Source organism: Babylonia areolata, unplaced genomic scaffold, assembly GCF_041734735.1.
Source record: "Babylonia areolata isolate BAREFJ2019XMU unplaced genomic scaffold, ASM4173473v1 superscaf9, whole genome shotgun sequence".
Taxonomy (NCBI): domain Eukaryota; kingdom Metazoa; phylum Mollusca; class Gastropoda; order Neogastropoda; family Buccinidae; genus Babylonia; species Babylonia areolata.
Window position 1 is genome coordinate 1 of NW_027468391.1, and position 27,038 is coordinate 27,038.

Genomic DNA, 27,038 nt, shown 5'->3' on the forward strand with positions numbered 1-27,038 from the left:
CAGCCAATAGATCTATAAAGTCCACTGGTAGTATTGATTTTAGTATTTTCCGAAAAAGACCACTTGGGCCAGTGAACATAGTGAAAGCCCTGTACACTGAGAGTAAAACACACAAGCTTTCTATGTACTGAGTATAATTTCAAAATGTAATGTTTAAGATGAGAAAGATCAGTTTAAAGCAAATTAACCCCCCCCCCCCCCCCCCCCCCCCCGCCCACTCCCCTAGCATTATTACAGATTAATTTCACTTTTTTACTATCTGCACCAAAGACATGCAAAATAAATATAACTTCCATGCTTAGCAAAAGAAGTTCCTGTTTGAACAAAAAATGATAAAAATGACTGCTCTTGTTGTTGTGTCAGAATATCAGATCAAAGTGCCAAGTTTAGAGAATTAAAAAAAAAAAAAAAAAAAAAAAAAATATATATATATATATATAACAGTAAATCCAGTTTGCATATAATTTGGCTTAAAAAAAAAAAAAATTTGTGCCCATCCCAGAGGTGCAATATTGTTTTAAACAAGATGACTGGAATTATTGGAAAGAACTGAATTTTTCCTATTTTTATGCCAAATTTGATGTCAACTGACCAAGTATTTGCAGAGAAAATGGCAATGTTAAAGTTTACCACAGACACACACACACACAACCGAACACCGGGTTAAAACATAGACTCGCTTTGTTTACACAAGTGAGTCAAAAACGAAGTTTTTTGTTTTCTTCCTTGGAAAAAGTTGGGGGTATTTTCATGGCTACAGTCAACCATAATTTCCTCTTCAGTATCAACAATAAATTATCATCAGGGCGACACTGACAGCACGTGACTTTCCAAATATGGAGCATGATGCTTGATGCCTGGGGAGGTTTGTCGCACGTGTGCGAGCGACACGCCTCGCTACAAGTTTCAGGCGTCGGCTCAACAATGTAGTGAGGCATCAAAAAATGATGCGCGGCCGTCGCTGATGCCCCATGGGCGACGGGCCTTACCACTTCTCCACCGCAGCAGGGCTTGGGTTGCCTGACCAGCAAAGGTGACTTTTTTTTTAGTGAAGAGAAGTTGTGCAGTCCCTTCCCCACTCTCTCGCCTACCAACACTCACAGTCCCACAGATGCAGATACTGCCACGTGTAGGACGGCCTCGACAGGTGCAGGTTTTTTCTTAGGAGTTCCATCTCATAGGAGGACTTACAGCCAAGGATAAGAGCTCCTCCTGCCCTTTGGTCATCCTCTTCTCTTTTTTTGGGTTTTTTTTTGTTTTGTTTTTGAAAACATTATTCAAGTAATAACAATAAAGTCATTGAAGTGAAATGCATTTCTCTTTAACCTTGAAAGACTATATTGTGAACAACTGTTTCTCTGCGTAATTTTTTTTTTTTTAAAGTGTGAAAAGCTTAAGAAATCAAGTTGATAAATATGGTGACATATTAGAATACACAAGATAAACACACGTTGAAGAAAATCTGATAATTTCTCTTATGAGATAATAAAGTTATTCTGATTCTGATATATATATATATATATATATATATATATATAATCTTAAGAAATAATAAATACTGGTTCATGTACAATGGATCTGGTAACTCACACTCTTTTTCAATCATTACTGTTCTTACATGCATTCATGAGCAAGACATTTGTGTGAACTTTATAACAATACTGTGTAAAAGATCTGTTTATTTCCCAAGCTTCTGAAAATTGGTTCTGCATTTTTTGGTTAGTTTTTTTTTGTTTTTTGTTTTGTTTTTTGTTTGTTTGTTTGTTTGTTTGTTTATTTGTTTCCTGGGTGTTGTTTCCTCATGAATTCATAAGTCTGTGTCCATTTCCCTCTGTTCAGGTTCTGAAACAAAAAGAATAGAGGTCTAAATTAAATATAGCAAACATAAAAGGAAATTTATTTATTTATTCATTATCACATATTTTAGACTTGGGCAGATAACACACTCTCACAAGTGTGTTCTTCACCACCACCCTATCTAATCCATCTAACTCAAACACACACACACACACACACACACCACACACACACACACCTTCTGTCTTAACATACACGCCAACACCAAATGCAGAAACACAAAGTGACTAATACTCACTAAATGACTATCACCACTGCCCTATCGAATCCATCTTACTCAAACACACACACATACACTAATATACATCTTTGCATTCATGCACACACATGTATGCATGCACACACACATACACACCTTTTGTCTTCATTTGGCCTCATATTCACATCAATCCAAGACCAAATGCACAAACACAGACTATGTCACTAACACACAAACACAACTTATAACCATTCATTATATATATATATATATATATATATATATATATATATATATATATATATATATATATATATATATATAGCCAAGCGCTCAGCTCAGGCTTCAGAATACTGTTTCTCGCACAGGCTGTATAGCAGACACTTTTTTCGCAACTAACTTGCCAGTCTTCAACGGCTCGTGCAGAATGTGTGAAGCCATTCCCAGTTTGATGCAAAGCCCATTCTAACCCTATTCTCTAAACATCTATTAAATCAAGTCGCTGTATCATTCACTGTAATATTCTATTTGTTGTGCTTACACACACACTTTCATCAGTTAGAAGCATGCTTGATTTCAGTGTAATTGTCTAAAGATTTCAACTGATGCTAAGCTTACATCATTTTGTCCTCGCTACACAACCACCCACAACCAGTTCACTGTACGTCATCGGGTGAGCGGAAGCTTGTGTTTGTGCTTCACTGTATTCAATTAATATATCTTATGTCGGATCAGTAAGCTACAAGTATTATATACTGGCAGAATCATCGCAATTCCATATTTAAATCTATTTCATTTATGTTTGCCTACGTTTTCACCTGGCCAGTCATCTGACCAGAGCCGCTCTCTCTCTCTCTTGCTGTGTCGCAAGCAGTGTGTGTTGTGTGTGTGTTCTCACAACGGCTGGTGTCATTGCCATATCACTTGCACTGTTTACTCTATTCTCCTTGTTTTCCTCTTCTCCTCATCCTTGTTTTCCTCTTCTCCTCATCCTTGTTTTCCTCTTCTTCTCTTCATTATTTCTTATTTTCTCATAACTATTTTAAATAAAACATCAGAAAAACCCTTTCTGTGACTGGCCTCTATATGTTCCTGGCCTGCGTGCAGGGATACGTATATCCTTTAATTCAGTAAATCAGCATACAGGTAGTTCTTTTGTACTGTCCCCCTTATAATAAAACCACTTGGGTACATGGCTACACACACACACACACACACACACACACACACACACACACACACATATATATATATATATATATATATATATATATATGTGTGTGTGTGTGTGTGTGTGTGTGTGTGTGTGTAAAAAACTGAAAGTGTTGTGGTTTGTTCGAGTTCAAGAGAGAGAGGGGAGCAGACAGGGGGATATAGGATCGACTGATCATGCACTCACTCACTCTCTCCTCACATCAATAGCAGGGCCACATTGAGTGGTTTTTATAGAGTGTTTACTTTACAATACAGCACACACACTAAGCAGTTCACCCTACTTAGCAAAAGCAACACACACTAAGGTAACACACACTGCCTACTTCAAGTACTTCCTACAAGCAGCATCTACAAGCAGCACCTACAACTACAAGCAGCATCCCTGGAACACAAAACCAAAACCCGGGTTAGAAACTCTCAAAATATCCTGACGTCACTGACATGAAAGGCCTATACCCTCTCAGCACCTTTCATCACATGTCCACCAGTATGCACTCCTCTCACACATAAATCTAAGTGAGGTAATACAAGCTTCATCAAGCTTACCTGCCACCAATAGTGACATTCCATACTGTGTACAAAACATATCACTGACCAGTACAACCTGTGTTCCAACTCATGTTACCCATCTTATAATAAAACTGTGTTTCCATGACCAAACAAAATCTCTTTGCCTTCACAAAGTGTCCAACTGACACAAGTACACGTAAGGAAATCATTACTTCCAACATATCTCTGGTTAACAGCAATGTGCAACAACATAGCACTGACCCTCAGTGCTCTCCTTGTTAATCAACTCATAATCCACATTACAATGTGCTTTCCCACTTTGTCCAAACAAGGTAAACTACTGACACATAGCACAACTCCTACACTTGTTACCACAACAACCAACAAATCAAACATGTGTTCCATAACACTTGCTGTTACCCACATGTGCACACACACACACATGAAAAACCCTCAACACACACTGACAATGTGTTAGCCTATAGATCTGTTCAGTTCACACTGAACCAACACCACCTACAATATACAAAACAAGTAAGTAATACATAAAAAATACAGAACAAGATATCTGCAACAAAACAGAAGGGGGAGGGGTGGGGTGGGGGTGGGGGACTCAAAAGATATAGGCCAGTACTTCTCTCAGTGGGTAGCTTTCACACATCAACCCCTTTTCTTTCCACAAGCCACAAGATCAACTTATCAACTTAAACTGGCTGTTCACTGACACAAAACATTGTTCCCAACAAAACTAAGTTATCAACATAGCATAAAACCATTACAAGTTGTGTACTCACAGCCCAACAGGGATTTCCTTGCTCCTCACATCACTGATCAGTCAGTCACCCTGTGTCAGTCAGTTTTTCTGGGAGACAGCTAAGAACTGGCTGTGCTGACTGGTTTTATCCCTCCCCACAACATACTGTGTATACTAATGCAAGCTACAACACTCACTCCCCCAACTAGTTGAACTGAAATAACCAATCTTTGCTTGTCCTAGTGACGCTATGTGAATGACTGACAGATTCACTGCTTGATCCCAATTCATCCAATTCAACAGATTGATCTGATTTGCTACAATTCTACCCACTTGGCTATACACATTCTATGACTACAAGTTCACACATTTACGTCGCAAAGAGATTGGGGAGACAGGACAATACAACTCTCGGCATGTTAGCCGGCATGATCAAAGTTCACATTAGCATAAATTCTCCCTAGCTTACGTTCTGAAGTCCTGCCATCTAGCTGAGCCGTGTTTGTGAAAGGGGGGATGGGGAATGACTTGAAAGACAGGCCAACACACGGGATGTTCCGACACTTGTCTGTTCTGTTTCGAACACGGGATTGTGGCAGACATCACATAACTGCACGTGTTCATACAGCTGGGGTGGGTGACACAGCATTGCTGACCAAAGAGGGGCGACTAGGGAGTAGGGGTGCGGGAGGGTGGAAGGAGGGAGGGTGTCGCGGTGTCGGCACAACCTCAAAGACTGGACTTTGGACGGAGTAGGAAGGGAGATAAGAAGGAGGGGGAGGGGGGGAGGGGGCGGCTGAAGGAATGGGGAGGGAAGGGAGACAGAGTGTGGGTGGTGGGGGGCGACACTGCTGGCACACTATAGCATATATATATTGACACTATCGACCACTCTATCCTCTTGAACAGACTTAAAACTTCCTTTGGTATTCGTGACACTGCACTAGCATGGATCATGTCTTACCTGTCAGATCGTACACAGAAAGTGTGTGTAAATGATAGATACTCTAGAGTATCTGCCTTGAATATGGTGTCCCACAGGGGTCCGTCCTAGGTCCTGTTCTTTTCGTGCTGTATGCGGCTCCTGTGTCGGATGTCATCAGTCATCATGCGATGTCGCATGAGAGCTTTGCTGATGACACACAACTTTATCAGTCGGCTTCCATAGCTGAATTTGATGCACTGGTGACTCAAACACAGGAGTGCCTTGCTGACCTAAAGGACTGGATGACTCTCAACAAGCTGCAATTAAATGATGATAAGACTGAATTGATGATAACGTGTCCAAAGAAGTTTCGTCAACATCCTTCCTTTCCTGACTCTGTTCTGATCAATAGCACACCTGTTTCACTTTCTCCCTCTGTTCGCAGTCTTGGTGTAATCCTAGACCAGTCTCTTTCCTTCCAACAGCACATTTTGAATATCTGTAAAGTTGCCTATTTGGAACTGCGTAGAATCAGCTCTATCCGCCACTATCTCTCAACCGATGCAACCAAGACACTCTGGTTCTCTCAAGATTAGATTACTGCAACTCTCTTTTGGCCGGCCTTCCCAAATATCTGTTAGACAGACTCCAACAAATTCAGAATAACGCTGCCAGACTCATTTGCAGAGCTTCTAAATTTGACCATGTTTCTCCTCTCCTTTAGTCTCTCCACTGGTTGCCTGTTTCTGATCGAATAGACTATAAGCTATCCACTCTGACCTTTTCTGCAGTCAACGGATCTGGCCCCAAGTATCTTTCTGAACTCATCCATATCTATACCCCGTCTCACCAGCTCCATTCTTCCTCTGATACTCGACTTCTCAGGATACCTCATGTCAGAAGTAAGACCTATGGACACAGATCGTTTTCTTTTCAATCGACAAAGACGTGGAACAAGCTCCCTGATAACCTCCGTCATTCTGATTCCCTTGTATCTTTTAAATCTCGTCTCAAAACTCACCTTTTCCCTCAGCAATAAGTTCAATCATGGCAGGTCCACTTCCTTTGCGTTGGCTGTGCTTGACTATGTGTGTATACATATGTATGTGTACATAACTACATGCATGTATATGAATGTGTATTGTGTGTGCGTGTGCTTGTGTTTATGTAAGTTTGTGCCTGCCTATGTTTGCGTATGTGTTATGGTAGCTGTTAGATACATATGTATATTAAAATGTATGTATGCAGCGTGTGTGTGTGTGTGTGTGTGTGTGTGTGTGTGTGTGTGTGTGTGTGTGTAGTCACATTTTGGTGTGTGTATGTAACATAGATATGATGTTTTATGTTAACAAAAGCATTTTTGTAAAGCACCTAAAGCAGATTTCTGGATAGTGTGCTATATAAGTATCCATTATTATTATTATTATTATTATATATATATATATATATATATATATATATATATATATATAAAGCAACTAGGTTTCTGTTAGTACGTTGCACATGTGTGGACATTGATAATTTGATTTCTGGGGTCATTACTGTCAGATTATCAGTGTGTTAGTTTCTTTGTACTGGTCGATTATTTTCACTTTTCAGTTGACAGTGTGATATAATTACAAGGTAATTTGTTTGTTCTACGCTTTCTTTCCACTGGCCCTGTGTAATACAATTACACTAATGCCAATAGTATACAATACTTTTCCTACTTAGCTAGCTAAGGCATGTAAAAGAATCCATAGCAAGGAAAAGCCCCCTCTGGCAAATTTCTACCAGAAAAATATCTCTCTCATAATTGACGTATCACTCACCACTGCTGCTGACTGGAGGAAACTGCAGAAGAGTGCTCCACTGGCATGTTGATCTGTGTCCTGTTTCTTCCCATTTTCATGGTCTGATGTCTTCTCAGTTCTGGGTATCATTCTGTTGACTGTGCAGCTGAAGTTTAATGGAAACAGAAACATAAAGGCCAAAATTTTCTTCACAGATGTAAAATGTGGAAAGACATATTTCAGCTTTCCTTCATGTAAAAAGATCCAAAAGCATATCAGTTTACTTGATATTGGCTTTTTAGTTCCTCCCGTTATTACCTAATGTTACACCATCAACATTTATTAAATATAATTATATATGCATACACAGTACAGTAGTATATGGCTTTGGCTGAAGGAACATATATGTCTCTGAATCATAAACAAATCTTTCAAAAGTATCAGCAGCAGAATTTCCCGTGCCATGTACACTAACTGTTCAGTTAATAAGATTCAAGACTCAAGACTGATTTATAGTTGAAACACCTGTGCAGATTATCACTTTTCAAAATGTGCAAACATTATTTCATTAACTGAATAAAACAAAATGTAAATAATAAGTTAATGCTAAGTTACCGGTAAGTTAACAAAGTATGTACACTGAAATATAATCATACACAGACAAACACAGACAGACAGACACACATTACTCTTATCCCATCTCATCCATGCCATCCACCACCCCCCACCCCACAACACCACTCTCAGAACTCTCTCTCCCTTCTGACTCAGCCTCCTAAGGAAAGTATTATATACTTCTCTGTTCAATTCCTAAAGATTCAGGCATCACATTTATTCCCTGACTATTTTCCACAAAAAGCACATTCGCTATATTTGGTCACACTCACACACATTGCATAAACAAAACTGGTAGAGGGGGGGGCGGGGGGGGCTTTCTCTCTCTTTCTGTTTTGGTGCTCTAGTGTTTATGGGTTAATTGTTTACAAGTGCTTACATGTGTCTGCATTTTTGTTGCTTGTCATTTTTAGTTGCGAATGCTTACAATGTTGCCCGGGTTTTTTTCGATGACAGGGTGTGTGTGTGTGTGTGTGTGTGTGTGTGTAAAACATAACTGCAAATTTATGGAATAATATCTGACTATATTGTACCCATCTCTTCTTTTTTTGGTTACTCCAGATGAGCAAAGAACACGGATTGCCAGTTCCCAGGACCACGAACAAGAAAGTGGCGATGACTAGTGACGAAGAATTTCTTCCACCTGAGCCTGATGTGGAGTGCCCTAGTGATGATGAACCAGATTTCGAAAAAGATGAAGAAGAAGTCTTTTCTCAGTCAGGTGAGGAGCAAGAAGTGCCACCAGATTCCAACACATATACAACAAAGGACGGAACAAGATGGAGCAAAGTTCCAGTGACCGGAAAAAGAAAGACGCCGTCTAAGAACATTTTCAAGCGTCCCCCTAGTCAGGTCCCTGGAACCCAAAATGTGCATGATCCGTATGATACATACAAACTGTTTATTTCAGACAAAATCATTGAAGACACTGTCCGTTTCACAAATTTGTATGGACAAAATCAGTATCAGGAAAAATGCCAAGATTGTGACGATGTTGAGATTGAGGCCTTGATTGGCGTGTTGCTTTTTTTGGGGGGGTGGGGGGTCAAAAAGCAGAACATGCTTTCCACCAGCGAAATTTGGGATCAGGAATACGGGGTCAGTCTTGTAAGAGCAGCCATGAGTAGGACAGATTCAAAATCCTCATGTGTTGTCTGAGATTTGATGACAAATCCACAAGATCAAACAGAAGAACAAAAGATTCATTTGCCCCTTTCAGAGACGTTTGGGACGAATTCAACAAAAACCTTAGTACCTATTACATTGCTGGGCCCCTTCTAACTGTGGATGAGCAGCTTGTGCCTTTTAGAGGCAGGTGCAATTTCATCCAATACCTACCCAGCAAGCCCGATCACTATGGTATAAAGGTGTTCTGGGTTGCTGACTCAGCCAATAATTTCCCTCTCTTGGGAATTCCATACCTTGGCCGGCCCCTCAGCCAGGACAGACAGGTGAATCTTGGAAGGAACATTGCCCTTCAGCTGGCAACTCCATTCTTCAAGAGTGGAAGAAATATTACATGTGATAATTATTTCACAGATATGGCTTTGGCCGAGGGCTGTCTAAACAATGGCCTGACAGTCGTAGGGACAGTCAGATCCAACAAAAGCTTTCTACCCTACCCTTTCAAAAGCAACAGAAACCTCCCACTTCACGGCAGCGAGTTTGCTTACAATAAGACTGTCACCCTTGTTAATTACCAGGGGAAGAGATGGAAGAACACCGTTCTCCTCAGCTCAATGCATGACGAAGGGATGGTGAAGCCAGGGGCCCCCAAGCAAAAGCCTGAGATTGTTCTTTTTCACAATGAGACAAAGGGGGCCGTAGACTCTCTAGATAAGCTTGCCCATGCTTATACCTCAAAAAGAATTTCCAAACGCTGGCCATTTGTCATGTTTGCCAACATCATTGATCTTGTTACAGTGGCTGCACGCTGTGTCTGGTCAATCAAATTTGAAGATGATTCTCTTGCAAAGAAAGATGCACGGAGTGCATTCACCCAATGCATCAGTAAAAGCCTGATGTTGCCACACATGAAGCGCCGTCTCATGCACACAAACATGCACCGGTGCACTCTTGATCTGATGAAACGTTCAATCAAGAGGATTGAGCTTGAGTCAGAAGGGCACAAAATGCCAAGAGCAAAAACGGTCAGGCAAGACAAGTCTGAGACAGTAAGATCAGGTGAAGCTTCCAGCACATTGCACAAGAGGCAAGCCAGTTCTGATCCTGGAACATCAAGTGAACAGGCATGCCTACCCCCAAATTTGCTTTTCAGGAACAAGACACATTAGAATCAGGGACAGGGTTAAATTTTCAGGAACATCTCAGCAAACATACATCTGCCATCATCAGTCTGACTGATGTCGCAAAACACATACACGTCTCTTTTCCTCCCCGGCTTTATGAACGGCTACTTCTCAGAGTGTTCCTTCCTGAAGGTCTGTGTCATCATGCAATCATGTCCAAGGCTGTGATTCAAGTTCCTCATATACACCTGTATTATTTATCTATTGCAGATTTCACATTAAATTGATATCATCACTATTAGTACTATTGATTTCAGTTTGGCCCAGCTGACCATCCAGGGCCAACTCAACTCCTGCCAGAAAACGAAATTATTGTGTTATAGTGTGTCAGGCGTCTATGGTGGAAGCATGGGATTTTCTCAGACACACTGCGCACTGATGGACCCCTCCTTCCTACCTCCCTACTCTTCTCCCCCCACCCCCCTTTCATGGCATCTATCCCCACCAACACCCCTCCCCATACCCTCTCTCCCTTTCCCCCCTTCCCTTGGCCAAGTACAGAGGGAGCAAGTTATCAAGAAATACTAAGTAAAGATGGTATCTCCTCTGACCATTCTCTTCCTATACACCCCCCTGCCCTTTTCCCTTCCACTCCCATCACCCTCAACCCCGTCCCCCCCTCCCCCCCTCCTTACCTCCCCATGTCGATCTCTGGCAGGATGGCATCTGCCTCAATGGTCACCACATGGTGTGGTGTGTTTATCATGAGCTGTTTAGAACAGAATCAGGGCTGGGCGATCTTTCCTCCTCCTTCCCTTCCTCTTTTCATCACCCCCCCGCCCCCTTCCCTCCCCTCCTCCTTGACAATGCTGGGTTCTGTGAGAAAAGTGTTGAATGTGCAAGTCTAGCACGGTTGGTCCCAGATTGGTCTGTTAACTTCAGCCAATTGGAAACGTTCTGGGTCAGAAGATAGTTTGCATGCGGTGCCAGCTTGTGAAGAGGATAAAATGAATAGGCAAGTGGGGTTTCTTTCTTTTCCTTCCTTGAAGCAGGCCAGGAGAGCCAGACGGACAAGACAGTACCATGGGGGCTGTGAGTGTCAAACTAGCATCTATTTTTCGGACTTAGTTGAATACTTGATTTATGGTATACTTGGATTCTGTGACTAAGACACTGGCTCAGTGGGATTGTGTTCTGCTACATGAATATAAAGTGAACCCTGAAACGTTGGGGGCTGTGAGTAATGCTTGTACTTGTAATTTGCTTTGTTGGCAATTTACTTTTTGGTTTTTGGAAACAGTTTGGAGTTTGTAGAATTGTGATGTTGTGTCACAAGAGCATTGAGAGATCCTTTTTAGCTGATGTGGTATTGCACAGTTAATGTAACTGGAATGTGTTGATGCAGATACCATGACTTGTGAGAGAGCACAGCCAGCATGTGTATGGCTTAATTGTATTTGAGGCTAGTGACTGAGGGAAAAGTGGTTAAAATACATAATGTAGCCAATACATGACTAAATGGAGTACTGGTTTCGGGTATTTGGGTATCACCCCCCCACCCCCCACCCCCCACCCACCCCTTCCCCTTTCCTGCAGGTTGATATTATGGTATGATGCTTGGACATCATGTTTGGGTTTACATGTTGTGCATCTTGGCTTAGATAAATGATAATGTTCAGTAACATGTCAGTGGTGTGTCAATTGTTGACATACTGTGGGAACAATGTAAGCATATAGTCACAAAGAAACACAGATTATGTGTGTGTTGCATCTGCGTAGAATGTTTTGGTTGCAACAGTTGGAGTTATTTTGAGGTATGACATACCTATTTTGTATATTAGGTGGTGATGGTTATATTCAAGGTGAACAAATCTACAGGCTAACTGTATGTTCATGCTTTTCCATGTGTGTGCACATGGGTGATAATGCAACATGGGGAACATGTGTGACTTGGTAGTTGTGATTACCATGTGCTGTAGTCATGTGTTATATGCCAGTGGGGTAACACATAGCTGTATGTGTTCAATAAGATTTGAGACCACTGACAGGCAGTCCTATGTTGGTGCACACAGGTTGCTATATATTTACCAAATTACTTGGTAACTATATGATTCCCATGTAAACATTTTACCAGTGAGATACTTTGCAGAGACAAAGTACAGATTTGTTCAGTCTTAATGGAAACAGCTATTACTGTATGGTGATTTAACTGAAGTTAAACACTAGGAGTTTGTAATTGTCTGCCACATACTTGGTGCGACAGCTATTATTCTATGGTGGTTTGACAGGAGTTAAACACTGGGAGTTAGTATTTGTTAGTCATATATTTGGTGCACATTAACTTATGTGCCACTGATTGTTGATGGTAAGCTATATGAAGCTTGTTTTACATTTTTACATAGATCTCTTTGAGGAGAGAGTGTACGGCTAGACATTGAGTGTCAGAATGGAGAAAGGTTATTTGTGGAATTGTTTACTTGTCCAGACAACATAATGATGTTCTGTTACATCAGTGCAATTATGTTTAGCATATGTTTTGGTATTGATTTAACCTGGGTTTTAATATTGTGTGTGTTCCAGGTGTGCTGTTAAGTTAGAGAAATAAACACCTCAATTCATCTTTCTAAAAGACCCTGCTGTGGTACGAGGAGAGAGTGGATTGTGCACCTATCCTCTGCCTGTTATCCTACTCTACCTCTTCACCTTCTACACCTACCCCTACTCAACCCCTACCCCCACCACTACTCTACCCCCCTTTTAACAACTTGGCGTCGCCAACAGGATCAGCAGGTGAGGTGTCTCTTATCTTTAGCAGCACACAGCCCAACGCAGCCCAGCACAGCCCAACCCAGCCCAAGGATGACCATGTCTACTACCACAGCACAGCAGTCACCCATGCAGTGGTGTGCGGCACCCACACTACCAGTGTTCACTGGTGAGCCAGGCGAGACGTCGGCTGAGGACTTCGTCACTGAGGCGGAGAGGGTCCTGGCCGCATACCCCATGGGAGACGAGATGGCTGCATACTTCATCTACAGCCATCTGCAGGGAACCGCACGCAGGGAGCTGATGCTGCGGGACCTGGAGGACACCAACACCCCAGAGAAGGTGACCGGCATTCTGCTGGGGGTGTTCGGTGATGGACGGCGTGTCACCACACTACTGTCCATACTTTTCAGCAGGGTACAGCAGCCGGAGGAGTCCATCATGGACTACTCTCATGCTCTGCGCAGCATGGAGAGAACCATCCAGATGAAGACGACTGGGGCCCTCACCGCTAACATGCTGAGGGACCACTTCATCAGTGGCCTCCGGAACACCTTGTTGAAAAGGGAGCTGCGCCAGGTAGTGAGGCGAGAGCCTCAAACCACCTTCATCCAGGCCAGAGATGAAGCCCTGAGGCTGCAGAGAGAGCTGGAAGAGGACCAACAACAGCAACAGGCCAGGGAACAGATGGCACGACTGGGGGACAAACTGTTGTTGTTAGAGGGAAAAGTCAGGTCCATGCAGGGGCTAGTGTCAGGTCTAGTTGGTCAGAGAGATGAGGTTTTAGTTAAGAACAGGGCTGTGGGCAAAAAGAAAAAGAAGAAAGTTGGGAAAGCAAAAATCCAGTCAGCAGTGGGGAATAGGACTTCCCCAAACCACAACAAGGGTAAGGATTTCCCCAAAGTAAAGAGCAAGGTTTCCCACAATGAAATACACAGAGACTTCCACAATGGTCTCAAGGGGCGGGATCACAAACTGGAAGAAAGCATTTCAGATAAACTGATGAAGAGCCATTCAGTAGGTGACTGCAATGGTGATGATCCATGCCGAGATGAATGGGTGCTGCTGCCCATGCCACCTGATCCAGGGATTCCTGGTCAATGTTGGAAGAGGGAGAATGACGTAGACTGCCAAGCTGCAGTCAAGACTCCGAGACCATCACGCAAATCAGTGTGCACTGGTTTGTGTGAGACTAGCACCAGGTCTCATCTGAAGCCTGAAATTCACATGTCTTGTGGCTCAAAAGGTGCTAGAATGTCGGCTCAAATGGATAGGAACTGGGATGGGAGACTGACAAGGTCAATACTCCCAAAATGTAGTGCTATGTACAAGACTAATGTGAACCACCTTTCAGTGAGTAGACTTGCTGCTGTAGCCTGCTAGTGGATCTGGTATTTTGCATACAGGGTGGTGTTTTAGCTGGAAGTTTAATGCTGCTTTTCATGTTTTATGGTTATTCAGTCTGTTGAAGTTACAATTTCTATACTGGCCTTTCTTGTTTGAATGTTTTTAGGTACTGCTTTTTTGTTGCTGACAATGTTCTGCATTTATTTGCAATATGTAAGGGTGACATACATCAGATAATGTATGATGACAGGGATTCCTGTAAGATCCTTATGTATTAATGTTTTGCTAATACTTTTCGTTGGAGAATTTGTCTCACCATTTGCATGAAGCAATTGATTGGTATGCGATCTGCAGCAATGAGGACATTGCTTTCAAAAGCAAGGGGTGGATGTTATAGTGTGTCAGGCGCCTATGGTGGAAGCATGGGATTTTCTCAGACACACTGCGCACTGATGGACCCCTCCTTCTTACCTCCCTACTCTTCTCCCCCCACCCCCCTTTCATGGCATCTATCCCCACCAACACCCCTCCCCATACCCTCTCTCCCTTTCCCCCCTTCCCTTGGCCAAGTACAGAGGGAGCAAGTTATCAAGAAATACTAAGTAAAGATGGTATCTCCTCTGACCATTCTCTTCCTATACACCCCCCTGCCCTTTTCCCTTCCACTCCCATCACCCTCAACCCCGTCCCCCCCTCCCCCCCTCCTTACCTCCCCATGTCGATCTCTGGCAGGATGGCATCTGCCTCAATGGTCACCACATGGTGTGGTGTGTTTATCATGAGCTGTTTAGAACAGAATCAGGGCTGGGCGATCTTTCCTCCTCCTTCCCTTCCTCTTTTCATCACCCCCCCCCCCCTCCCCTCCCCTCCTCCTTGACAATGCTGGGTTCTGTGAGAAAAGTGTTGAATGTGCAAGTCTAGCACGGTTGGTCCCAGATTGGTCTGTTAACTTCAGCCAATTGGAAACGTTCTGGGTCAGAAGATAGTTTGCATGCGGTGCCAGCTTGTGAAGAGGATAAAATGAATAGGCAAGTGGGGTTTCTTTCTTTTCCTTCCTTGAAGCAGGCCAGGAGAGCCAGACGGACAAGACAGTACCATGGGGGCTGTGAGTGTCAAACTAGCATCTATTTTTCGGACTTAGTTGAATACTTGATTTATGGTATACTTGGATTCTGTGACTAAGACACTGGCTCAGTGGGATTGTGTTCTGCTACATGAATATAAAGTGAACCCTGAAACGTTGGGGGCTGTGAGTAATGCTTGTACTTGTAATTTGCTTTGTTGGCAATTTACTTTTTGGTTTTTGGAAACAGTTTGGAGTTTGTAGAATTGTGATGTTGTGTCACAAGAGCATTGAGAGATCCTTTTTAGCTGATGTGGTATTGCACAGTTAATGTAACTGGAATGTGTTGATGCAGATACCATGACTTGTGAGAGAGCATAGCCAGCATGTGTATGGCTTAATTGTATTTGAGGCTAGTGACTGAGGGAAAAGTGGTTAAAATACATAATGTAGCCAATACATGACTAAATGGAGTACTGGTTTAGGGTATCACCCCCCCCCCCACCCCCCCACCCACCCCTTCCCCTTTCCTGCAGGTTGATATTATGGTATGATGCTTGGACATCATGTTTGGGTTTACATGTTGTGCATCTTGGCTTACATAAATGATAATGTTCAGTAACATGTCAGTGGTGTGTCAATTGTTGACATACTGTGGGAACAATGTAAGCATTCAGTCACAAAGAAACACAGATTATGTGTGTGTTGCATCTGCGTAGAATGTTTTGGTTGCAACAGTTGGAGTTATTTTGAGGTATGACATACCTATTTTGTATATTAGGTGGTGATGGTTATATTCAAGGTGAACAAATCTACAGGCTAACTGTATGTTCATGCTTTTCCATGTGTGTGCACATGGGTGATAATGCAACATGGGGAACATGTGTGACTTGGTAGTTGTGATTACCATGTGCTGTAGTCATGTGTTATATGCCAGTGGGGTAACACATAGCTGTATGTGTTCAATAAGATTTGAGACCACTGACAGGCAGTCCTATGTTGGTGCACACAGGTTGCTATATATTTACCAAATTACTTGGTAACTATATGATTCCCATGTAAACATTTTACCAGTGAGATACTTTGCAGAGACAAAGTACAGATTTGTTCAGTCTTAATGGAAACAGCTATTACTGTATGGTGATTTAACTGAAGTTAAACACTAGGAGTTTGTAATTGTCTGCCACATACTTGGTGCGACAGCTATTATTCTATGGTGGTTTGACAGGAGTTAAACACTGGGAGTTAGTATTTGTTAGTCATATATTTGGTGCACATTAACTTATGTGCCACTGATTGTTGATGGTAAGCTATATGAAGCTTGTTTTACATTTTTACATAGATCTCTTTGAGGAGAGAGTGTACGGCTAGACATTGAGTGTCAGAATGGAGAAAGGTTATTTGTGGAATTGTTTACTTGTCCAGACAACATAATGATGTTCTGTTACATCAGTGCAATTATGTTTAGCATATGTTTTGGTATTGATTTAACCTGGGTTTTAATATTGTGTGTGTTCCAGGTGTGCTGTTAAGTTAGAGAAATAAACACCTCAATTCATCTTTCTAAAAGACCCTGCTGTGGTACGAGGAGAGAGTGGATTGTGCACCTATCCTCTGCCTGTTATCCTACTCTACCTCTTCACCTTCTACACCTACCCCTACTCAACCCCTACCCCCACCACTACTCTACCCCCCTTTTAACAACTTGGCGTCGCCGACAGGATCAGCAGGTGAGGTGTCTCTTATCTTTAGCAGCACACAGCCCAACGCAGCCCAGCACAGCCCAACCCAGCCCAAGGATGACCATGTCTACTACCACAGCACAGCAGTCACCCATGCAGTGGTGTGCGGCACCCACACTACCAGTGTTCACTGGTGAGCCAGGCGAGACGTCGGCTGAGGACTTCGTCACTGAGGCGGAGAGGGTCCTGGCCGCATACCCCATGGGAGACGAGATGGCTGCATACTTCATCTACAGCCATCTGCAGGGAACCGCACGCAGGGAGCTGATGCTGCGGGACCTGGAGGACACCAACACCCCAGAGAAGGTGACCGGCATTCTGCTGGGGGTGTTCGGTGATGGACGGCGTGTCACCACACTACTGTCCATACTTTTCAGCAGGGTACAGCAGCCGGAGGAGTCCATCATGGACTACTCTCATGCTCTGCGCAGCATGGAGAGAACCATCCAGATGAAGACGACTGGGGCCCTCACCGCTAACATGCTGAGGGACCACTTCATCAGTGGCCTCCGGAACACCTTGTTGAAAAGGGAGCTGCGCCAGGTAGTGAGGCGAGAGCCTCAAACCACCTTCATCCAGGCCAGAGATGAAGCCCTGAGGCTGCAGAGAGAGCTGGAAGAGGACCAACAACAGCAACAGGCCAGGGAACAGATGGCACGACTGGGGGACAAACTGTTGTTGTTAGAGGGAAAAGTCAGGTCCATGCAGGGGCTAGTGTCAGGTCTAGTTGGTCAGAGAGATGAGGTTTTAGTTAAGAACAGGGCTGTGGGCAAAAAGAAAAAGAAGAAAGTTGGGAAAGCAAAAATCCAGTCAGCAGTGGGGAATAGGACTTCCCCAAACCACAACAAGGGTAAGGATTTCCCCAAAGTAAAGAGCAAGGTTTCCCACAATGAAATACACAGAGACTTCCACAATGGTCTCAAGGGGCGGGATCACAAACTGGAAGAAAGCATTTCAGATAAACTGATGAAGAGCCATTCAGTAGGTGACTGCAATGGTGATGATCCATGCCGAGATGAATGGGTGCTGCTGCCCATGCCACCTGATCCAGGGATTCCTGGTCAATGTTGGAAGAGGGAGAATGACGTAGACTGCCAAGCTGCAGTCAAGACTCCGAGACCATCACGCAAATCAGTGTGCACTGGTTTGTGTGAGACTAGCACCAGGTCTCATCTGAAGCCTGAAATTCACATGTCTTGTGGCTCAAAAGGTGCTAGAATGTCGGCTCAAATGGATAGGAACTGGGATGGGAGACTGACAAGGTCAATACTCCCAAATTGTAGTGCTATGTACAAGACTAATGTGAACCACCTTTCAGTGAGTAGACTTGCTGCTGTAGCCTGCTAGTGGATCTGGTATTTTGCATACAGGGTGGTGTTTTAGCTGGAAGTTTAATGCTGCTTTTCATGTTTTATGGTTATTCAGTCTGTTGAAGTTACAATTTCTATACTGGCCTTTCTTGTTTGAATGTTTTTAGGTACTGCTTTTTTGTTGCTGACAATGTTCTGCATTTATTTGCAATATGTAAGGGTGACATACATCAGATAATGTATGATGACAGGGATTCCTGTAAGATCCTTATGTATTAATGTTTTGCTAATACTTTTCGTTGGAGAATTTGTCTCACCATTTGCATGAAGCAATTGATTGGTATGCGATCTGCAGCAATGAGGACATTGCTTTCAAAAGCAAGGGGTGGATGTTATAGTGTGTCAGGCGCCTATGGTGGAAGCATGGGATTTTCTCAGACACACTGCGCACTGATGGACCCCTCCTTCCTACCTCCCTACTCTTCTCCCCCCACCCCCCTTTCATGGCATCTATCCCCACCAACACCCCTCCCCATACCCTCTCTCCCTTTCCCCCCTTCCCTTGGCCAAGTACAGAGGGAGCAAGTTATCAAGAAATACTAAGTAAAGATGGTATCTCCTCTGACCATTCTCTTCCTATACACCCCCCTGCCCTTTTCCCTTCCACTCCCATCACCCTCAACCCCGTCCCCCCCCTCCCCCCCTCCTTACCTCCCCATGTCGATCTCTGGCAGGATGGCATCTGCCTCAATGGTCACCACATGGTGTGGTGTGTTTATCATGAGCTGTTTAGAACAGAATCAGGGCTGGGCGATCTTTCCTCCTCCTTCCCTTCCTCTTTTCATCACCCCCCCCCTCCCCTCCCCTCCTCCTTGACAATGCTGGGTTCTGTGAGAAAAGTGTTGAATGTGCAAGTCTAGCACGGTTGGTCCCAGATTGGTCTGTTAACTTCAGCCAATTGGAAACGTTCTGGGTCAGAAGATAGTTTGCATGCGGTGCCAGCTTGTGAAGAGGATAAAATGAATAGGCAAGTGGGGTTTCTTTCTTTTCCTTCCTTGAAGCAGGCCAGGAGAGCCAGACGGACAAGACAGTACCATGGGGGCTGTGAGTGTCAAACTAGCATCTATTTTTCGGACTTAGTTGAATACTTGATTTATGGTATACTTAGATTCTGTGACTAAGACACTGGCTCAGTGGGATTGTGTTCTGCTACATGAATATAAACCCTGAAACGTTGGGGGCTGTACTTGTAATTTGCTTTGTTGGCAATTTACTTTTTGGTTTTTGGAAACAGTTTGGAGTTTGTAGAATTGTGATGTTGTGTCACAAGAGCATTGAGAGATCCTTTTTAGCTGATGTGGTATTGCACAGTTAATGTAACTGGAATGTGTTGATGCAGATACCATGACTTGTGAGAGAGCATAGCCAGCATGTGTATGGCTTAATTGTATTTGAGGCTAGTGACTGAGGGAAAAGTGGTTAAAATACATAATGTAGCCAATACATGACTAAATGGAGTACTGGTTTAGGGTATCACCCCCCCCCCCCCCACCCCCCCACCCACCCCTTCCCCTTTCCTGCAGGTTGATATTATGGTATGATGCTTGGACATCATGTTTGGGTTTACATGTTGTGCATCTTGGCTTACATAAATGATAATGTTCAGTAACATGTCAGTGGTGTGTCAATTGTTGACATACTGTGGGAACAATGTAAGCATTCAGTCACAAAGAAACACAGATTATGTGTGTGTTGCATCTGCGTAGAATGTTTTGGTTGCAACAGTTGGAGTTATTTTGAGGTATGACATACCTATTTTGTATATTAGGTGGTGATGGTTATATTCAAGGTGAACAAATCTACAGGCTAACTGTATGTTCATGCTTTTCCATGTGTGTGCACATGGGTGATAATGCAACATGGGGAACATGTGTGACTTGGTAGTTGTGATTACCATGTGCTGTAGTCATGTGTTATATGCCAGTGGGGTAACACATAGCTGTATGTGTTCAATAAGATTTGAGACCACTGACAGGCAGTCCTATGTTGGTGCACACAGGTTGCTATATATTTACCAAATTACTTGGTAACTATATGATTCCCATGTAAACATTTTACCAGTGAGATACTTTGCAGAGACAAAGTACAGATTTGTTCAGTCTTAATGGAAACAGCTATTACTGTATGGTGATTTAACTGAAGTTAAACACTAGGAGTTTGTAATTGTCTGCCACATACTTGGTGCGACAGCTATTATTCTATGGTGGTTTGACAGGAGTTAAACACTGGGAGTTAGTATTTGTTAGTCATATATTTGGTGCACATTAACTTATGTGCCACTGATTGTTGATGGTAAGCTATATGAAGCTTGTTTTACATTTTTACATAGATCTCTTTGAGGAGAGAGTGTACGGCTAGACATTGAGTGTCAGAATGGAGAAAGGTTATTTGTGGAATTGTTTACTTGTCCAGACAACATAATGATGTTCTGTTACATCAGTGCAATTATGTTTAGCATATGTTTTGGTATTGATTTAACCTGGGTTTTAATATTGTGTGTGTTCCAGGTGTGCTGTTAAGTTAGAGAAATAAACACCTCAATTCATCTTTCTAAAAGACCCTGCTGTGGTACGAGGAGAGAGTGGATTGTGCACCTATCCTCTGCCTGTTATCCTACTCTACCTCTTCACCTTCTACACCTACCCCTACTCAACCCCTACCCCCACCACTACTCTACCCCCCTTTTAACAACTTGGCGTCGCCGACAGGATCAGCAGGTGAGGTGTCTCTTATCTTTAGCAGCACACAGCCCAACGCAGCCCAGCACAGCCCAACCCAGCCCAAGGATGACCATGTCTACTACCACAGCACAGCAGTCACCCATGCAGTGGTGTGCGGCACCCACACTACCAGTGTTCACTGGTGAGCCAGGCGAGACGTCGGCTGAGGACTTCGTCACTGAGGCGGAGAGGGTCCTGGCCGCATACCCCATGGGAGACGAGATGGCTGCATACTTCATCTACAGCCATCTGCAGGGAACCGCACGCAGGGAGCTGATGCTGCGGGACCTGGAGGACACCAACACCCCAGAGAAGGTGACCGGCATTCTGCTGGGGGTGTTCGGTGATGGACGGCGTGTCACCACACTACTGTCCATACTTTTCAGCAGGGTACAGCAGCCGGAGGAGTCCATCATGGACTACTCTCATGCTCTGCGCAGCATGGAGAGAACCATCCAGATGAAGACGACTGGGGCCCTCACCGCTAACATGCTGAGGGACCACTTCATCAGTGGCCTCCGGAACACCTTGTTGAAAAGGGAGCTGCGCCAGGTAGTGAGGCGAGAGCCTCAAACCACCTTCATCCAGGCCAGAGATGAAGCCCTGAGGCTGCAGAGAGAGCTGGAAGAGGACCAACAACAGCAACAGGCCAGGGAACAGATGGCACGACTGGGGGACAAACTGTTGTTGTTAGAGGGAAAAGTCAGGTCCATGCAGGGGCTAGTGTCAGGTCTAGTTGGTCAGAGAGATGAGGTTTTAGTTAAGAACAGGGCTGTGGGCAAAAAGAAAAAGAAGAAAGTTGGGAAAGCAAAAATCCAGTCAGCAGTGGGGAATAGGACTTCCCCAAACCACAACAAGGGTAAGGATTTCCCCAAAGTAAAGAGCAAGGTTTCCCACAATGAAATACACAGAGACTTCCACAATGGTCTCAAGGGGCGGGATCACAAACTGGAAGAAAGCATTTCAGATAAACTGATGAAGAGCCATTCAGTAGGTGACTGCAATGGTGATGATCCATGCCGAGATGAATGGGTGCTGCTGCCCATGCCACCTGATCCAGGGATTCCTGGTCAATGTTGGAAGAGGGAGAATGACGTAGACTGCCAAGCTGCAGTCAAGACTCCGAGACCATCACGCAAATCAGTGTGCACTGGTTTGTGTGAGACTAGCACCAGGTCTCATCTGAAGCCTGAAATTCACATGTCTTGTGGCTCAAAAGGTGCTAGAATGTCGGCTCAAATGGATAGGAACTGGGATGGGAGACTGACAAGGTCAATACTCCCAAATTGTAGTGCTATGTACAAGACTAATGTGAACCACCTTTCAGTGAGTAGACTTGCTGCTGTAGCCTGCTAGTGGATCTGGTATTTTGCATACAGGGTGGTGTTTTAGCTGGAAGTTTAATGCTGCTTTTCATGTTTTATGGTTATTCAGTCTGTTGAAGTTACAATTTCTATACTGGCCTTTCTTGTTTGAATGTTTTTAGGTACTGCTTTTTTGTTGCTGACAATGTTCTGCATTTATTTGCAATATGTAAGGGTGACATACATCAGATAATGTATGATGACAGGGATTCCTGTAAGATCCTTATGTATTAATGTTTTGCTAATACTTTTCGTTGGAGAATTTGTCTCACCATTTGCATGAAGCAATTGATTGGTATGCGATCTGCAGCAATGAGGACATTGCTTTCAAAAGCAAGGGGTGGATGTTATAGTGTGTCAGGCGCCTATGGTGGAAGCATGGGATTTTCTCAGACACACTGCGCACTGATGGACCCCTCCTTCCTACCTCCCTACTCTTCTCCCCCCACCCCCCTTTCATGGCATCTATCCCCACCAACACCCCTCCCCATACCCTCTCTCCCTTTCCCCCCTTCCCTTGGCCAAGTACAGAGGGAGCAAGTTATCAAGAAATACTAAGTAAAGATGGTATCTCCTCTGACCATTCTCTTCCTATACACCCCCCTGCCCTTTTCCCTTCCACTCCCATCACCCTCAACCCCGTCCCCCCCTCCCCCCCTCCTTACCTCCCCATGTCGATCTCTGGCAGGATGGCATCTGCCTCAATGGTCACCACATGGTGTGGTGTGTTTATCATGAGCTGTTTAGAACAGAATCAGGGCTGGGCGATCTTTCCTCCTCCTTCCCTTCCTCTTTTCATCACCCCCCCCCTCCCCTCCCCTCCTCCTTGACAATGCTGGGTTCTGTGAGAAAAGTGTTGAATGTGCAAGTCTAGCACGGTTGGTCCCAGATTGGTCTGTTAACTTCAGCCAATTGGAAACGTTCTGGGTCAGAAGATAGTTTGCATGCGGTGCCAGCTTGTGAAGAGGATAAAATGAATAGGCAAGTGGGGTTTCTTTCTTTTCCTTCCTTGAAGCAGGCCAGGAGAGCCAGACGGACAAGACAGTACCATGGGGGCTGTGAGTGTCAAACTAGCATCTATTTTTCGGACTTAGTTGAATACTTGATTTATGGTATACTTAGATTCTGTGACTAAGACACTGGCTCAGTGGGATTGTGTTCTGCTACATGAATATAAACCCTGAAACGTTGGGGGCTGTACTTGTAATTTGCTTTGTTGGCAATTTACTTTTTGGTTTTTGGAAACAGTTTGGAGTTTGTAGAATTGTGATGTTGTGTCACAAGAGCATTGAGAGATCCTTTTTAGCTGATGTGGTATTGCACAGTTAATGTAACTGGAATGTGTTGATGCAGATACCATGACTTGTGAGAGAGCATAGCCAGCATGTGTATGGCTTAATTGTATTTGAGGCTAGTGACTGAGGGAAAAGTGGTTAAAATACATAATGTAGCCAATACATGACTAAATGGAGTACTGGTTTAGGGTATCACCCCCCCCACCCCACCCCCCCCACCCACCCCTTCCCCTTTCCTGCAGGTTGATATTATGGTATGATGCTTGGACATCATGTTTGGGTTTACATGTTGTGCATCTTGGCTTACATAAATGATAATGTTCAGTAACATGTCAGTGGTGTGTCAATTGTTGACATACTGTGGGAACAATGTAAGCATTCAGTCACAAAGAAACACAGATTATGTGTGTGTTGCATCTGCGTAGAATGTTTTGGTTGCAACAGTTGGAGTTATTTTGAGGTATGACATACCTATTTTGTATATTAGGTGGTGATGGTTATATTCAAGGTGAACAAATCTACAGGCTAACTGTATGTTCATGCTTTTCCATGTGTGTGCACATGGGTGATAATGCAACATGGGGAACATGTGTGACTTGGTAGTTGTGATTACCATGTGCTGTAGTCATGTGTTATATGCCAGTGGGGTAACACATAGCTGTATGTGTTCAATAAGATTTGAGACCACTGACAGGCAGTCCTATGTTGGTGCACACAGGTTGCTATATATTTACCAAATTACTTGGTAACTATATGATTCCCATGTAAACATTTTACCAGTGAGATACTTTGCAGAGACAAAGTACAGATTTGTTCAGTCTTAATGGAAACAGCTATTACTGTATGGTGATTTAACTGAAGTTAAACACTAGGAGTTTGTAATTGTCTGCCACATACTTGGTGCGACAGCTATTATTCTATGGTGGTTTGACAGGAGTTAAACACTGGGAGTTAGTATTTGTTAGTCATATATTTGGTGCACATTAACTTATGTGCCACTGATTGTTGATGGTAAGCTATATGAAGCTATATGAAGCTTGTTTTACATTTTTACATAGATCTCTTTGAGGAGAGAGTGTACGGCTAGACATTGAGTGTCAGAATGGAGAAAGGTTATTTGTGGAATTGTTTACTTGTCCAGACAACATAATGATGTTCTGTTACATCAGTGCAATTATGTTTAGCATATGTTTTGGTATTGATTTAACCTGGGTTTTAATATTGTGTGTGTTCCAGGTGTGCTGTTAAGTTAGAGAAATAAACACCTCAATTCATCTTTCTAAAAGACCCTGCTGTGGTACGAGGAGAGAGTGGATTGTGCACCTATCCTCTGCCTGTTATCCTACTCTACCTCTTCACCTTCTACACCTACCCCTACTCAACCCCTACCCCCACCACTACTCTACCCCCCTTTTAACAATTGATTTTTAAGAGGTTTTGGAGGACCTCTCCTCTGTGTGTGTGTGTGTGTGTGTGAGTGTGTGTGTGTTTGTGTTTACAAGGAAAATGTACTTATCACACAAGTTTGTACTGTACCTATATAACTGACCATCTGGTCACTGCTGTCAGTGTCTGTTCTGCTGACAGACTTGTGTGTTGGCTGAGGAAAGAAATGGGGAAGGGGGATGACTGGAGGGAGATGGGGGTGGGTATGTGACTGGTCATATCAATTTCAACAGTTAGGGATTCTCAGCCAGAGCCAATTTTGCCACACTCATTGACTGTGTGGTTTTATCCACCCCCACCCTCTCACCATTGGTGGCAGAGACTCAGAGAGCGGAGGGCAAGTATGCATATGGAGGGCAAGTATGCATACGGGAGGTGGTGTCTGGTGGGAAACAAGAGGAGTGAGGGATGTTGTCAAGTGAGGGGATCAGAAGAAAGGAGGAAAATTGAGGTCATGTTTGTGTTGACTAGATTTCATTTATGAATATAATTCCACAGAATGCTTGTTTCTGGCTGTTTTCTTTTCTTTTTATCAGCACACAGGACCTTCACACTGAGATGAGGGGGAGTGAGAGGAGAGAGAGAGAATGAGAGAAAGAGAGAGAGAGACTGAGCAGTCAAAGTACAGGAGGGGAGGGGGGGGGGGGGGGGTAGTGAAGGGACCAGAATAGCACTGCAGTGATTTTGACAGCTCTGCCAGTGGTAGTGGAAGGGTGAGGTGGAGATGGAGGAAGATGGGGAGGGAGGAAGGTGGGCACAGCCATTCAGTACATTGCTCTCTTGGACTGACTACAGACAGATCTCACTGGCCATCAATTAGATAACACGAACACAGTGGTCGTTTTTCTTCCTCCTTTTTTCTTCCAGAAAATGGACGTTCCGTTTTTGACCAAAACCTAAAATCAGTCTCAGGACTGCGGAAGAGTTGCACCCATGTTTCCATAAGTCTTAAAGAAGTGTCTTCGGCAATGGTCAGAAAGCCACCTATGGGTACACTCAGTTGTACCCACTCAATACTTAGGGGAAAAAATGTTACGGTCGGATTTTTTTTATTTTCCGGGACATGCAGCAAACATCCGTATTTCCGGAACACCCTTTCAATTCTACCAATTTTCCGGGACAAATACGGGCCCTCAGTAACGGTAGACATGCCTGAGTGAAGCTGCCCCCACACAGCGCAAGAAAGCACGCTGCTTTTTCTGCTCATGGAAGGCTGATAGAAAAGTGAGACAGAGGTGCCAGAAATGCAGTCAGCATGTTTGTCCCGACCACATGCAAATTCTTTGCCCTTCCTGTGCGTGCTCAAATCATGAGAATTCTAAAATGGATACATGTTCTTCAGCTATACCAAATGCAGTAAAGATATGGTATTTGGCTCTTACACAATGCCATGACCTAACATGATTCTTGCTTGTTGAGCTCTTTTTGTGTGTGTGTGTGTGTGTGTTTCTTACTATTGCTTGGTGTTCTTGATGTTTTGATCTTGCTTGTATTTTTATGTTTCTTTTTTCTTGCTGCTTGAAGCCTAATTGCCTTAGAAATATAGTCTGCATTTCAGGTAACATTCCTTAGTGTCACACATACAGACATGCAACACATACACATACAATTTACACACACACACACACACAAATTCTGCTGTGATGGAAGCATAAGCGGCACTGTCCGCCATTGTTGCAGGATGGAGCAGTATTTTGAGAACTTCGCCAAAATCGGATTAAAATAACCCTCTTTATAGACATGGGTCCACCTGGACCCACACCGTCTTCGGAGGGATGAACACAAAATTTCCTTCTATGACGGCCATGGGTCCACATGGACCCACACCA

General features: G+C 43.7%; 2 protein-coding genes and 1 long non-coding RNA gene across 5 annotated transcripts; 2 read left to right on the forward strand and 1 right to left on the reverse strand.

Annotated features, from left to right (window-relative positions):
- Positions 1 to 1,739: 1,739 nt before the first annotated feature.
- Positions 1,740 to 8,749, reverse strand: LOC143278463 (uncharacterized). 2 transcript variants are annotated; one of them, XR_013054096.1, is made up of 3 exons: positions 8,404 to 8,749; positions 7,272 to 7,398; positions 1,740 to 1,842 (listed from the first exon to the last, which is right to left on the reverse strand). It is a non-coding gene; the product is annotated as an uncharacterized LOC143278463 (long non-coding RNA). The 2 variants fall into 2 exon arrangements; XR_013054097.1 differs by having other exon boundaries at positions 8,381 to 8,749.
- Positions 8,750 to 14,689: 5,940 nt separating this feature from the next.
- LOC143278462 (uncharacterized) lies at positions 14,690 to 19,013 on the forward strand. Its single transcript, XM_076583275.1, has 2 exons — positions 14,690 to 15,314; positions 16,793 to 19,013. The coding sequence occupies exon 2, from the start codon at positions 17,072 to 17,074 to the stop codon at positions 18,359 to 18,361; it is 1,290 nt and encodes a 429-aa protein (XP_076439390.1). The 5' UTR covers positions 14,690 to 15,314; positions 16,793 to 17,071; the 3' UTR covers positions 18,362 to 19,013.
- Positions 19,014 to 19,021: 8 nt separating this feature from the next.
- Positions 19,022 to 25,176, forward strand: LOC143278461 (uncharacterized). Of its 2 annotated transcripts, none has more exons than XR_013054095.1 (2): positions 19,022 to 23,526; positions 25,000 to 25,176. XR_013054095.1 is itself a non-coding variant. In XM_076583274.1 (2 exons), the coding sequence occupies exon 2, from the start codon at positions 21,171 to 21,173 to the stop codon at positions 22,458 to 22,460; it is 1,290 nt and encodes a 429-aa protein (XP_076439389.1). In that variant the 5' UTR covers positions 19,022 to 19,428; positions 20,892 to 21,170; the 3' UTR covers positions 22,461 to 23,957. The 2 variants fall into 2 exon arrangements, 1 of the variants encoding a protein (XP_076439389.1); XM_076583274.1 differs by lacking the exon at positions 25,000 to 25,176 and having other exon boundaries at positions 19,022 to 19,428; positions 20,892 to 23,957.
- The last annotated feature ends 1,862 nt before the right edge of the window (positions 25,177 to 27,038 follow it).